This window comes from Elgaria multicarinata, chromosome 7 (genome assembly GCF_023053635.1).
Source record: "Elgaria multicarinata webbii isolate HBS135686 ecotype San Diego chromosome 7, rElgMul1.1.pri, whole genome shotgun sequence".
Lineage (NCBI taxonomy): Eukaryota > Metazoa > Chordata > Lepidosauria > Squamata > Anguidae > Elgaria > Elgaria multicarinata.
The window spans coordinates 16,539,604-16,554,950 of NC_086177.1; the positions used below are offsets into that span (position 1 = coordinate 16,539,604).

General features: G+C 40.1%; 1 protein-coding gene across 1 annotated transcript in view; it reads right to left on the reverse strand.

Moving 5' to 3' along the window:
- RETREG1 (reticulophagy regulator 1) overlaps positions 1 to 15,347 on the reverse strand; it is a 57,635-nt gene that overhangs the window by 28,783 nt on the left and 13,505 nt on the right. The window contains exon 3 of the mRNA XM_063130247.1: positions 15,006 to 15,036. Within this exon, the coding sequence (XP_062986317.1) occupies positions 15,006 to 15,036 (31 nt within the window). The remainder of the gene's footprint in view (positions 1 to 15,005; positions 15,037 to 15,347) is intronic.

A 15,347-nucleotide genomic window follows, 5' to 3' on the forward strand; every position in this document is an offset into this window, starting at 1 on the left:
CCAAAAGTTCTGAAGGTTTTTATTATTATTTAAAAGAAAAGATCCTGGGACAAGCAGAGTTGTTGGTAAGAAGAAGTCCCACAAAAGGAGACAGAAGCAATATTGGTAGTCAACTGGTCGGCTGAGTGTGTCTGTATGAGATACTCAATTCCCATGTATTGATGTCAGTATACTACTAATATGGGCAATTTTACTACCACATGGAAGTAAGAACTATAAGTACCCAATTTACACCCCTGGGAGCTTGTATTAGATTGTAAACCATTCTTTGTACTGTACTTCGAAAAATTTAAAATGCTCAATAAAGACTAATGGTTGGTGGTAATTTTACCTGCCTTCTTGTAACCAAGAGACAAAAGTAACACTGTCAGGATGATAGCAGTAAAAACACCACCACCTTTGAATTGCAATATGCCAGATAGAATCTTTTGTCAAAGGCACTTATGGAAAATATTCAATATGGATTTGATTTGTAGTGTTTCTTGGAGCTGCTATTGGGTGAAGCGGTTTTATTGTTGTTGTTTGATGCCGACCACTTTGAACTTAGGGAAAAGTGGTCTGCATGTATTTCAAATATCAAAAATGGAATGAAAGTAGAATTTATACACTTCAAAATGTATGCTGTTCACTTCCCTCTGAACACAGGAGCTGCCCATTCCAAAGGGCTTTCCATAATGCACGTAGGCCAAAAGTCTGAAGCACATGTGGCTCCATTTCTATAAGAAAGTAACAGGAAGTAACATATATGCGACCATGCTCATTATTCATGCAGCTAGTGCTCACAAGTTCTTTCTCCTATTTGACGCCTATATGGTTTCCCAATCGTGCATGATTCAGATTCAACAAGGAACTAAATATAGTTGTAGCATGCTAAATATTAGATGGGATGAGACATACATTTTGCATCGCACTACTAGGAAGCCAAATACTGTATATGCCGTACTGCAGGTGCAGTCAGTCAGGACCCAAGTTTCAAAACTAGGGTTGGCACAGCTGAGACACACAATATCATTTTGCTAAAAGGTCTTTGCCTCACTGGTAGGTCAGTGGCATTGGAAGTTTCAATGCCAGAGTTCTCATGCTCATATTCTACTAGGCAGACTAAGGTTCCCAGTTCACTGCAATTCTTGCATTTTAGCTCCACCTTGTTTTTCCATACAACTTTCCCTCACCTCGATTCATCCCTTAGATCTTTAGAAACCTCCTAGGTCTGGAAAACCCTTTCCCAGAAGCTTTCCTGTATGCCTTTCCCCCTGATCTCTGTGATGCCTCTAACTTGCATTGTTAAATCTTATTTGAATCCTGTTCAAAGCCCAAATGCCTGCATTACCTTTATTATTTCTGGCTTAAGATCCTGCCTTCTAACAACTGGGAGGAAGAAAAGCCAGGCAAATTTCTTTCCTCCCAAACTTATTTTGCAACATTATTTTATACACACCCCTGCACTCCCTGGTAGTTCTGCTGAAAGATGGATCCAAGTTTTAAGGAATAGATATGTCCCAATTAACGTTACATCCGTCTTTGAGCTTGTGTGTGTAATATGTTCATGTACAAATTTGTATGTAATACTATGTCTATTCAGACACAACCTAAAAATGTGCAAAATTAATTAACCCTCCAACAATAGTTGAGGTCATGAGTAGAAAAATAAATAAATAACACTTACGAAATTCTTCCACAATTCCATGTTCCAGATACTGCTCAAACATGATTAGGTTTGAATTGTCATATGGTCTTTCAGTTTCACCCCTCTAAATCTAGTGAAAATACGTATTTATTCTCATGGCTTTTGGGGTTAATTCTACCCCTATTGGAATGACTGACAAAACTGAACAATACCTAGGTGCTAGGGGTCAACGTGTACCTACAAAATGCTGTTTAATGCATAGACCAGAACCTGTTCTTTCCATTTCTTGTGAAAAAACAGTATAGAGAGCAAAAATCTAATATTTTCTTAGCATTTCATTCCACACTAACTGAACCCTGTTCCTACGTGAATATATTATACCTGCAGCTCAGCACAACATTTCCTTCCAGTCCATAAAGTCTATGCCATAATAAATTTGTTAGAATTTAAGGTGCCACAAAATTCTTTATTGTTCACTTCTCTGAATATCACTACAAGTGTTATTAGGTGTCAATAGTACTTCACATGTTTGACAAAATCCCTTCAATAACTTGAATTTTAAACAGAGCAGTTTAAGTCGTAAGAAGTTACATACAGGAACCACAGCCAGAATCATTTCCCAGTGACAAGTGACACTAGAATTTATAATCCGAGTTCTTCAGTCCTGAGAACTACAAGTTCAATCGCAGCTTTTAAAGCTCAGCTAAAAACTTTTCTTTTTCCTAAAGCTTTTAAAACTTGAATTGTTCTGACTTTTATACTGCCTGTTTGGTGCATTCTCTTCCCCTCCTTATTGCTTTATTATGATTTTATTAGAATGTAAGCCTATGCGGCAGGGTCTTGCTATTTATTGTTTTACTCTGTACAGCACCATGTACATTAATGGTGCTATATAAATAATAATAATAATAATAATAATAATAATAATGAGATACATAAAATTAAATAAAGGATTATGGTATAGTATTGTGGCAATTGTGTGTGTGGGTATGGAGAGCGAATGTCTACTCCTTCTGTATCAATCACATCATATAAAAGGGGCTCCACCAAAGCCAGCTTAAAACACACCATTCTCATTGGAAGAATAATACACTGGAAAACTTCAGATTGGCAAGAACCTGCCTTTCCTGCTGCACCTCTGTGAAAGGTCAAGGATAAACACCATACCTCACAGTGTACTTCTGACCTCATGCTGACCTTGTCCCTGACCTTACACTCCACCTCTGAGAAGTCAAGCACGATCCCCTGCTCCACATCTGGAACTGCCAGAGCAGGGTAGGGGATTGTCCCCACAGTTGTACTAGGCCTCTACTCAGTATTGACCTGCTTTGTGTCAGTGCTCACCTATCAGCACCCTACAAATGTAGCATTTATTCTACAAGCACCAGGACAGAACGCGATATTCAATTTATTGAAAAAATTTGGATAAACTCTCCCAAGGTGACGTACAACAAAATTAAAACCACAAAACATAAAACAATCACATTTTTTTTAATATCAATAAAATCAAAAACAACAATTAAAACCAGATAACACCATATACATAAAGGCACCCATTAAAGCTCTAACTCGAATTCAGGTCAAAGTAAATAGTTAAGTCTTTAGGGCCATCTTGAAGGCCTCTAATGATGGGGTCTAACAGACAATGATGGGGTCAAACAGACACAAGTGGGGAATGGCCATTGGTAAACTCTTTGATGGCTTTCGAAATTCACACATTAAAGTCCTTTTGAGCATAGGCTTCCTTATTCATTGCACTGCTGGGATCAGTTCCACATGCAAATTGGAAATACAAGCAAAGCCACTCAGTACTATGATGAATGAGGCAGCCCATGTTCAAGGGGTGCTCATGGGACTCAGTGTATGCAGGGAAATTTGGAATCAGGCCAACTGGCTTCTTTACTTGGGGAAGTAAACTTAGTGGATACACACTTTTAAGTATCAAATTAATTACTAATTTTAAGAAGTGAAAACCCATGCAGTAGCGCCGTTACATGAGCTATTAATAAGACTTGATATTAAGACTTCAGAGCAAGGCACGTACATTGAGCATAATCCAGCCAAGGTTAAGCACTTCTAAGCACATTTGATTTTAATGGAGAGATTCAAGCAGGTGCTTAATTCTTCCATGAAAAGTACTTAGATGATTTACGCACAGTTTTGGGAATGGAAAAAGCAAATATGACCAATTACTAAGTCGTGAATACTGGAATCTCATTCCCACGTATGGTTATAGCCTTTCCACTGCAATCAGATTCTTAATTTTAAAAATTCTAGCTAAATCTCTGTACGAAACTGGTATACTACTCTAGTAAATTCAATGAATTCTACTGATTATCAATGAATTTTCAGATAAATATGGTTAGGAGCAGGCTGTTAGGAATACAGTGGATCAGTATGAAAAACACATGCTTTGCATGCAGAAGGTGTTATATTCAATCTCTACCTAAAAGGACCACAACTAGAAAGAACTGGGAAGGCATTTCTGTCAGAGACTCCACATAGCTGCTACCACCCAGAGCAGAATATATGGGGCCAGACTCAATGTAAAGCAGCTTCAGATGTTCACAGGACTGACACTATCACAAAACTTGAAATGACGTTAAATGTTTCATGCACAAACCATGATGCACTGGATTCCCAACTAGAAAAAAACGAGACAGAGTGCTGGACTCCTTACCACTGAAAGATGATCACCACAAGTTCTTTGAGCGTTATGGCTACAGGAACCTGTTGAATAGATGCATTACCAGAGAGAATCACTCTCCAAGGGTTACTTTTCCAACACCTCATTGTAACACATTATAGTGTGTTTCATTTGTTCAACTCCTACCATTTTAGGTCCTCTACATTATGTGTTTTTAAAACTTCTACCATTCATTTTATTAGTATACAATAGGTAAAGATTGAATAGCCTAAGACTTATTATTGCATTTTCTGAACTACTTTCCCTGAGAAATGACAATGAGCAGCTGAGGTCCCATTAACATAAGAAATCACAACTGGAAAGATTTCCTGAGAAACTCCAAGCTTCGGAATTTCATTTTTCCTTTGACCTGCAAACATGTCAAAAGGACCACTTTCAGAGTCCATGTGACACTGCAAGCTTCTTCCTTCCTTATTTGTAACAAGGATTGAGAAGTTTATCTGAGAGCATTATTTTTTGTTTCTTTTTTTAAAAAACAGATGGCATCAATATCTAGGCCTCTTAAAAATAATGGTACTGCTATAGTGAAAACACAAAGGTAAATATATACAACTTAAAAAATAGGCCAAAAAAAAGTATCATGGGTAAAACACCAAGGTATCTGTAGTATGCTAGCAGCAATACAAACAAATATGAAATTATGCTCAGTTCCCATTGAAAGCCAGTTGGAACAGAAAGATCCTAGCAACACATGATAGTTGCTATGGCATCCACAAAAAAGCATCCCATAAAACCAGCCTCTATTTATGTCCAGAGAGAAAATAAAGGAACCACCTAAGGTTGTCACACAGTTGGCCTTAATCACTAATCCATATATGATTAGACCAGTCCTCTGAAATACTTAGAAAATGCAGCATTGGCTACAGGTGGGTCTTCTCACTTAAACTAACATATTTTCTTTAAGGGAGAGATGTGTATGTCCATACCCAGGAGGAAGGGAATCTATTTTTGGAACAACTTCGGGATATTCATGCTATAGCGACAAGCACTGTCAGTCATAATTATGATGAGGAACAACTAGTTCTGCGTGTGATAGCTAGAATGAGGATTTAGTGAATGATATGTGTTCTGATTCATTGTAAGATATTCATTTTTTTGGATTAACATCAATATATTGATTTGAAAAATGCTTGTTCTTAGAAAAGTGTCAGAGCAGTCAGTAGATAACTCTGCCTCTGAGTGGTATAGCCTAGAGGACCACTGACATGTTAAATTCCAGCACTGCTATTCCATTAACCCACCAGCCAAAAATACAAGTTTGTACACATCGAATACATGCCACATTTGAACCCAGTATTAGCCACTTCACATAAAAAATAGTTAACCCTACCAAACTGCCAACAAAATATCATCCTCTTAAACACAGGATAATGCCCCTAATTGCCCTGTATATTTAGAGGTCCAACACTTCCTGCAACTTTCTGACCCCTTAAAAATTCCAAGGAAACCTCTTTATCTCATCTTCTTTTCTTCCTCATCCCCACCTTTAAGTGTATCTATGCTCTCTTCCTTCAAATAATTAAATCTTAATCTACTTCTTTTCATCTGATTCAAGAGATGCTGTGGAAGTGCTGAACTGGTGCCTGAAATTGGTAACTGACTGGAAAGACTACAAATTGAAGCTCATCCTGGACAAGATGGAAGTACTATCGGTGGGTGATTCATCTGACTTGGCAAATGGCGTTCAACCTGTTCTGCATGGGATTACACTCTCTCTAAAAGATAAGACTGACAGTTGGGTGGTGCGATTAGATCCTCCCTGGTTTTTGAAAACCTAGCTGTCATCAATGCATCACTTGGTACACCAACTGCAGCCTCTCCTAGACAGCCTGGCCACAGTTATCCATGCTCTGGCTAATATTCTATAGTATAGTGTTTTGGAAGTGGGGCTTCCCTTGAAGACTGTTCAAAAACAAAGTAATCAAAATACAGCAGCTATGCTAATGACTGGGAGACAATCTCACCAGTCCTTAAACGACTACATGTGCTCCTGGCCCAGTTAAGCACAATGCAAGGTGTTCTAATCTATTAAGTCTCTAAGCAGATAGGGAGCCTCACACCTCAAGGACCACCTGTTCCCACATTATCCTGCCCAAACATTAAGAACTAGAATTGCTGGGTCTCCTTGCAGTAGAAGCAGTTAGAGATAGCGTCCTTTCAGTTATGGAGCCCCCAATTCTAGAATGCCACCTGCAGAAAGCCTCACCTGGAATTGAATTTGATGTCCTTTCACTACATGGCAAAGACCTTTTTATTTACCTAAGCTGGGGAGGGCAACTTTGGGAGGTCCAGGAGCCATTTTTACTCCCTGGCAATCCCCTCCCACAGGTGCGGAAATGGGGGTAGGGGGTGGGGAGACACAACGACAAAAAATGGTGTCAGGAGCTGCTACAGAGCACCAAGGGGGTCAAAATTAGCTTGCTGAAAAGCTAATTTTGACCCTTTGGGGGCTGTGCAGCAGTTCTGGACACCATTTTTATAGCAAAAATTAAACAAACTGTGGGGAGTTTCCTTGAATTTCAGAGGGTGGCAGGGGCTACATTAAAGTCCTGGGCATTCTAAATTCTTTAATCCTTCTGGAGCTTGTTTTTAGTTTTAATTGCTGTTATTCTGCTGGGTATTAACAGTATTTTATATTGATTTGCATATTTTATTGCCTTAACTTTCTTGTCTGCCCAAGAGCCCTTCGAGCTGAAATAAGAGGGTATAAATATCTAAAAAATAATTAAATGAGAGTGGTAACTTGTAGACATGTGTGGCCATTGCCTAGCAACTCGCCGCTCTGACCATGTTACTCCGCTTCTGAAATCTCTTCATTGGCTTCCAATTCACTTCAGAATCCAATATAAACTTCTCCTGTTAACCTTCAAAGCTTTTCACGGTCTAGCTCCTTCCTATCTCTCCTCTCTCATCTCACACTATTGCCCCGCTCGTGCTCTTCGCTCCTCTGATGCCATGTTTCTCGCCTGCCCAAGGGCCTCTACTTCCCTTGCTCGGCTCCGTCCATTTTCTTCTGCTGCCCCTTACGCCTGGAACGCTCTTCCAGAACATTTGAGAACTACAACTTCAATCGCAGCTTTTAAAGCTCAACTAAAAACTTTTCTTTTTCCTAAAGCTTTTAAAACTTGATGTTGTGCAGACTTTATACTGTTAGTTTTACCCTACCCTGTGCCTGCTTACCCTACCCTGTGCCTGTTTGCATTCTCTTCCCCTCCTTATTGTTTTACTATGATTTTATTAGATTGTAAGCCTATGCGGCAGAGTCTTGCTATTTACTGTTTTACTCTGTACAGCACCATGTACATTGATGGTGCTATATAAATAAATAATAATAATAATAATAATAATAATAATAATAATAATAATAATGTGCCTTTGCACTGTTTGGGGCATATCTTACAGCAGCAGCAGAATCACGATGCCACTGCTAGACATACCCCCCCCACGTCCTCCCTTCCTTCTAAAGTGAAGGGGAAATACATCAGGGACAGGGAGAACATTAGCAGGGGAACTGCATTTGGAAATTTAAAATAAGATGCCTCCTCCATGAGTAGTCAGACAGCATTCCTACATTATGCAGTCACGTGATTTTTTTTCTTCTTCTACGTTATTTCAAGTGCTTATCTGATCCACATAAAAACCACATATTAATGAGACTTAGCAGACTTGTTAACTCTTCTAGCCCAGTCAAAAAGTATGGTTTAATGTAGGTGCACAAGAGGTATAAATCTGTTTTTTCTTTTTAAAAAAAGAAAAAGAAACACTCAGTTTAAGTGCTTAAGGACAAACATTGAATAGTGATTAATTGAGAGTTGTACTCCTTGTTTTTAAAGTTTCCCTGAGGAAGAGTGAGTGAGCTTGAAAAGTCCACACACTGGATTTGTCATAGCAAATTTCTGCATTTCTTGCGATCTTTGCCACACCTAATTCCTGTGCAGTCCAGAACTAGGCAAAAGCAAGGAGGAGGACAAAGCAAAGGCTGTCTGTGGTAGGTAGTCTTGTTGTTCAGACAGGCAAGCAAGCCTGACATTTACGGCAATGGTGACAAATCTGTGGCCTTCCAGATGTTGTTGGATTCCAGCTCCCATTAGCCTCAGGCAGCAAAGCCAATGATCAGTGCTTATGGAAGTTGGACTCTAACAACATATAGAGGGCCACAATTCCCCATCCATTTAATGGCACTAGGAAGTAACACCTTATCACCTAAAATCCTACCAGTAGAAAGAGGCTTTCTTGGATGGTCTTCCTATAGTCCTCTTTTGGCCAGAGCTAGCTAGTGATATAAAGGCTGAAACCCCATTTAATATCCCTGCTGCAGGATCTTCATCCTCTTATATGTGGTTGCTGGTTGCTACACTTCATTTTGTTGCTTAATAGGGATAACCCCACTCATAATGAAAACAAACATGATGCAACAGTACTATCAGAACAAATATACTTTATCTGAATGTCATCTCTTTATCCATTAATAAGGACGATGTAACCCTTTATAACTGAGCAACTGATTGAGAGGTTTTGAATATTCTAACAGGTTGCTCAGAAATCAGACTGTCTTCTGAATAAAATGGTATCTCTTCTAGCCTTTTGATTCCATAGCTGAATCATTCAAAGAGAAAAATTGGAGCTCCAACTCAGAACAGATCTATGTCTTTACCAATTCTCATCTTAAACACTGCAGGACAAACAAAAACCAAGACAACTGTATGATTTTAGGTGTGGACATTATGAAACTGTGGTGTTAATATTGAATTGGTACCGCAGTTGCCATCAATTTAAGATCTTCAGCTACCAGGCAGTATAGAAATAAAATAAATAAATAAATAAATAAATAAATAAATAAGAGAACTTATGTCAAAGTGCATGTCAAAGACTGAATAGTTGAATACATAACTTCAAGCAATTTTGAAGGGATCCCTTAAGGATCATTGTCATTTATTGCAGGATTTCAATAATTACTAGACTTTACGTATTGGACCCAGAGATCCCATGAATGGAGTTCCATTCAGGGACTGTTCCCTCTGACGGAAACAGGGATGCCTCTCCTTGCATCTCTTGAAAATCTGCTGTGGAGGGCTGGAAGACTACCTGTACAATGTTGGAGGTGATGCAGGAGGCTGAAGGGGAACTAGCAAAAACAGCCTCTCCCCTTTCCATCAGCAAGAGCCTAAGCTGGATAAATGCCCTTTTGTAAACAGAAGGGAGATTCTGGATCCAAGCTTATATGTATTATTAAAAAACACCACATTAATATTCTCTATTGTTGGACAGAATTTAATACACATCAGCAGTTTATGGTGTTTCATATTTTTGCTGGATTTTTTCCACATCTTTGTTCTATAATGTCACAGATTAAGGTTTTACTGCACTATGAAGGAGGGGAGCTCTTTTTCTTTTAAACATATGATATTTAGATTATGGGAACACATTTTTAAGAGTCAATTAACTGCGTTTTTTTACCTATTGCAAACACTCGATAAAACTGGCCAATTATTCTACTGTACTTAGTAATGAAATCAAACCTATCCCCTTCATTCAGGATTATATTAAATGTGAACTATACTACAATTTACTAAACAAGAAGTGCTGTCAAATGGGGAAGAGCCATAAATTTGTCTATAAATTTTGAAAGAATATACTTATCACCAGACTATTCAGGTGGTAGACACATTGCAACATGTGTGGTTTACATAAAGGTTGCACATTATTTTCTACATAGTAGTACTTGCGATGTATTCATTTTGTCACACCTGTAAAGGTCCTGGATAACTAAAAGCGATCCAACAGATCATTTGCATTAGGGTGAAGGAGTTCCAGGGAATGTTGCTAAGAGATTAAATGAGGGCAGAAGCTGCTGTCGTGTAAAGGATTATAGGACGGAACGTGCTATGGGGGGAAAAAAGGATACCCCACCGTTTAAAGTTTCAAGTGATTTTCGGTACATAAACACATTGAGTCTGTGCTATTTATCAAGGAGATCATTTCACAGAAACTATGTTGCAACAATTTGTTCCATGCAGAGCTGTATAAAACACAAAGCCGCGTGGGGCCAGAGTGTATGCTGAAATTCTTGAAAGGAAATAAACATGTTATTCTGCTGATGCGTTCACATGCTATGATAGACTTGTGCCAGGACATTCCTGCCTAAGTTAGTGACTAATCAGATGTGCTGACTGAAAGCACACCCCTCCCGTGTCATCATAACCCGGATGTTTGCACACGACACTCAGCTGCTGCTCCAGGTTCTCGTGCCTTCTGTAAATAATTCCCACACAGAGTGTTTTGTAATCCAATACTTGTGTTTAGCAAACCAGGATACAAGTAAAAGTCAAAAGGATGCCTCTTTATTCTCCAGTAATGCCTATTCTTGGCTCCACCCTTGCGTACTTCACTGCCCTCAGTCTCTTACACTTTCCCACTAGTACGAACCAGTTGCCACGTGACAATGTCAGGACATCAATATAGCCAGTCTTTGCCTACAGTTCAAAACAAACCTCCCCTTTCCCTTTTCTCCTTTTACCCATAGTTTAAGAGTCTTCATTTTCTATAACAATAAATAACGAAAGAGAAGAAGGGTGAGTAAAGTTAGAACAAAAACGTTTGAAAGACATACTGTGCCTTTGGGTAGTACAAAACAATGGAGGAAAGAGGGTTCTAACAATTAAATGGTGACCCTGTTTCAGTCTTGGGCATCTGTGGAGTTATATAAAGCCCAGATAAGGAACAAGACAAAACAACCAGAGATGGGAAGGAGGGGATGGAGAGAAACGCGTGCATGGGAAAGAATTCCAGTTGACGACAATCATGCGATCAAAGTGCTCCAGAAAGACATGCCATATGCGATTAAATTTATGTAAGGTATTATCCCATATATATGTCACTCGTTCTCAGGATGGCAGTTCTAAGTGTTCTCTGACTCAGATATCAGTACTGGGCTGGTAGTGAGATTTCAAAGCCTGTTGAGGATTTCCAAACCTTTCCCTTTTATAGAGTGACATACTTTAAAAGCTTAGAAAAGCAGCAGCTAGTTCCCTGTTATAAGAGCAGGACCTATAGGTATTTTAAGCCACATTCATTGATTCGCACATGTACGCGGTCTACTTTTTTCCCTCGGTTCAATCTGACCTGCAAAGAGGACCACATGAAGGAAGCTAACTATGGACTCGGCTATCCACAGAAACATCCTGCAGCCATTTCCATGTTTGAAAATCAAATGTGCAAAACAACCCTTAGAGAGAGCTATATATCAGCCCACAGTTCTGTGAGACCAATAGTGTTAAATTGAACATAGGATTCAATGTCCAAAAATAAAAAGTCATAATAGCTGCAATGATAGGAACACGTGCATGCAGTCACGTGTGATAACATCTTAGAAACCACAGAGGTGAGAGATATAATTTCCAGTGGCCATAGGATGTAACCTTGGAATTTTATATAGATGTTTGTCCTGTCCAACGACAACTAAAAACAGAGTTATGCAGAAATACGTAAAACTTTTTGATTTGTAAAATTTAAACACAATTTAAAGACCAATGGCTATCAAGGTCCATGTTTATTATTTAAATGATAATGATATGCAGGCATGTTCCACCCAAAGTATGCTTTGCATATCTTTCCTTCAGCATTAATGGGATACAACATGCATTACATTAAAAAATACTCTGCTGCCCTCTATAGGATCTTCCTACCAACTGCCAAAAATATACCTCATTCACTGAAAAAACATGAAGTTGAAAAGGGAAAAAATAGTAAGAAACAGTCAGGCAAGACGTACAAGATTCCTCACCCCACTCCATCGCCCCACTCCATTTCTGGTAATAGACTCCTGCAAACTGGCATCCCTCCACTAGTCGAAAGGAAACAGCACTATGGTTACCTTCCATAACCTAGTGCCCTCCCAGGTATGTTGGACTACGAATCCCATCATCCACAACCAACACATCTGGAGGGCACCAGATTGGGGGATGCTGCCCTACAGGAAGGGCCCATCTCTTTCCTTCAACATCTGTCAAAGGTGAGTGTGAGATTAGCGAAGGATATGACTGGATGTTAGCAAGTTCTCAAAAGCAACATACATCGCCCAAATGTTGCAGTTGTGTCCTGCATGACCAAATATGAAAGGCAGTGGGAGAGGGAAGAAGAAAGGGACTGAGGGAAAGCATAAACAAATACATATTCTTGAAATTAGACTATTGCTTCTTAGCATGGTGTCATTGTTGACCTGAGACTAGCAGTTTCATTTATGGGTGACTTCATTAATAAAACAAACCCAAGGCAGTTCAGGTGATCAGATTAAACATGTACATGATGTACAACAGAATAAAAGATGCAAACCATTGAAGAGTGCCTGAAATATGACAATATTAGGAAGCAGCAAGGCAGGACTATGGCATAGACAATATGGATGTTAGGATGTAAACAAACCCTTCCCTTCAAAGGCTCTTTTCCATTTCCCCCTAGAATTTAATCTTGACATTGTTATGTACTGTACTAGACAAGGCACATGAAAATATTAGATCATGAAGCAACAGCTTAAAGAGACCAAAAAACCAAACCTCTTTTCTGAAGCAACAGGAATTGCACTTGACAATCACTAAGGCCTACCATTATCAAATGTGCACAGAAATCTGAAAACCTGGTTTCAAATCCTGGGTTAGGAGTGAATGTAAGTTAGCATCAATCATGAAAACATCAGTGCAGGCATAATGCTGAATCGTAACTAATGGTGGCAGGGGTGTGGCCATGGGAGCGGGAAACGGAGTTTGCGGTTCCATAGCTTGTTGAGAGGACTTCCACCATTCCTCCTTTTTGGTGCACTGGGTGCCTCTTAACAAGGCCCGGGCCAAGGAAGTGACCTGCTGACATCTCCCTCCCTCCCGATCTGCCCACCTGCCTGCTTAGTTTTGGTGGCGTGCGTATGTCTGCACACCCTCAACAGCCCGCCTGCCACCTGGGTTAGTTTTCTTTGCACATGTATGTGCCCTCACCTCCCCAGCGCACTGCCTGTAAGGTGTTTCCACCTTCAGCGGCTCTTGTGGCTCAACCTCTCGTGATACTTTGCCCTTCCTCGTGCCGGCACCGTGTGGCACCTGAAGATGGAACACCTTTCAGGCAGCACACTATGGCGGCACGCAAAGAAAAGTATGCCAGCTGCTGGCCAGCAGCCAGGTGGGCGGGGACAGCTAGGTTGGGAGGTGCATAAATGGAGTAGAGCAGGAGGCACAGCGCGCGAGGGAGCCAGCAGCTGCTTCTTGGTTCTTCTGGCTGCCTCCGTGGGCGGCTGGCTGGCCCACCATGCAGGCAACCGGAAGGACCAAGCAACAGCAGACCCTTTGGAGGAGGAGAGTGCCGCTCTTCCCATACTCTGCTGTGCCCACATCCTCTTGCTTCATGGTAGAGCTAGCCCTGCTCCTAACTGGGAGAAGCTGCGTATGACATTTTGTCCCAATCCTGAAAACTTCAAGTGAAATAGCACCACTGCTTGGGCAAGAGGACTGCCGCAGGTAGGGGGTGAGTCACATTACACACAGTAGCTTATTAGTTTGCTCGTGTGATGGGGGATTGTGGGCTATTTAAGAAATAAGCTAATGTGAGTAGCTTATTAACCCACCGTGGGCTACCATGATGTCTGAATGTGGCCTCAATATAATTAACAAATGAATACTGAAAAAGAACATACATTTTTCTACCAACTCAGCTCCACAGAAGCTTATTTGGGGTTCCTCAAGAGGGAGACTGGAAATTATATGCAAGCTTCTACATGAGAGAGCTTGTCCACTACTGCCTGTATCTTCTTCCAACCCAGAACTGCAGCTAAGTGTTAGATGTTTTCTAAGTCATCAACTGGGTTTAGCCAACACGATAACCCATGGTGGTTTAAATAATTGATGGTTGGTTATTTAACCCATCATGGGTTGTCGTGTTGTGTGGATGGAGTTTTTTAACCCATGGTTGGTAATTTGGCAAAAATAACCAACACAAATAACTAACGCTGTGCAGAGTTGGCTATTTTGGATGCACCATTGATTATTTTCTTGGTCGTTGATTATTTCATCAATCGCAAGGCAAAAGCAGTCAAAGCGGTGGCAGCTGCTCTAGTCTAGCTGGTAGGACAGATTTTCAGCAGCAATGGCTGATGGGATACTAACAGGAGGATTAAAAGGGGAGAGAGGGGGGATGAGTGAGTCAACTCAGTATGGACAAATAGTCAACTCAATGCTGATCCTAATCCACATCATGGTTGATTATTAACATGTTGTGTGAGGAGTAACTCCTAGATAAACAACTGTCCAGTTCATTATTACCCCACTGTTGACTATTGCGTTGTCTGAACACAGCATCTTCTCAGTTCAGATGGACCATGAGGAAGGCCCAACAGGAGTGGACTTTCCAAAGCTCCACTCCTTTTTGTGTGTGTGTGAACCACCCAGAGAGCTTCGGCTATTGGGCGGGATAAAAATGTAATAAATAAAATAAATAAATAAATAAAGCTCTGGGTGTCTCAGGGCAAAATATATATGGGTTCCTTGGCAAATGAACAAAAATAATACTAACACAGACAGCAAGGAAGATCCAGAGGGAAAGTGCTTAGTATCAAACTTCTTCCTTATGTTTAATATTCATAAGTCACTGGCACAACAACAAATTTGGCACATGTCAGTCACTAACACTTACCGGTCAGTGAGGCTTCGCCATAACTGTGCACCTGAAAACACAAATATGGATGAATAATCAATTCAAAAGGTATTTTTCCTCCTTGTGATCCAGTGTTCACAGCGGATACGTGCTTGTGATAACTAAACAATAAAAATGCAACATAGGGTTCTGCTCTCTAAGGAAGGAAATCATGTCCCATTGTGCATGTGCAAACTAAACTCTACAATCTGGCCTTGGGCTATATATAAAATAAGACACTTACATAACTGAATATGTTTCTGAATAAATTCACTCAATACAAGGCACTTTCCTTAGGAAGTGAAGTCTTTCCTTAGCAATTATCTATTGATAACATGAAAA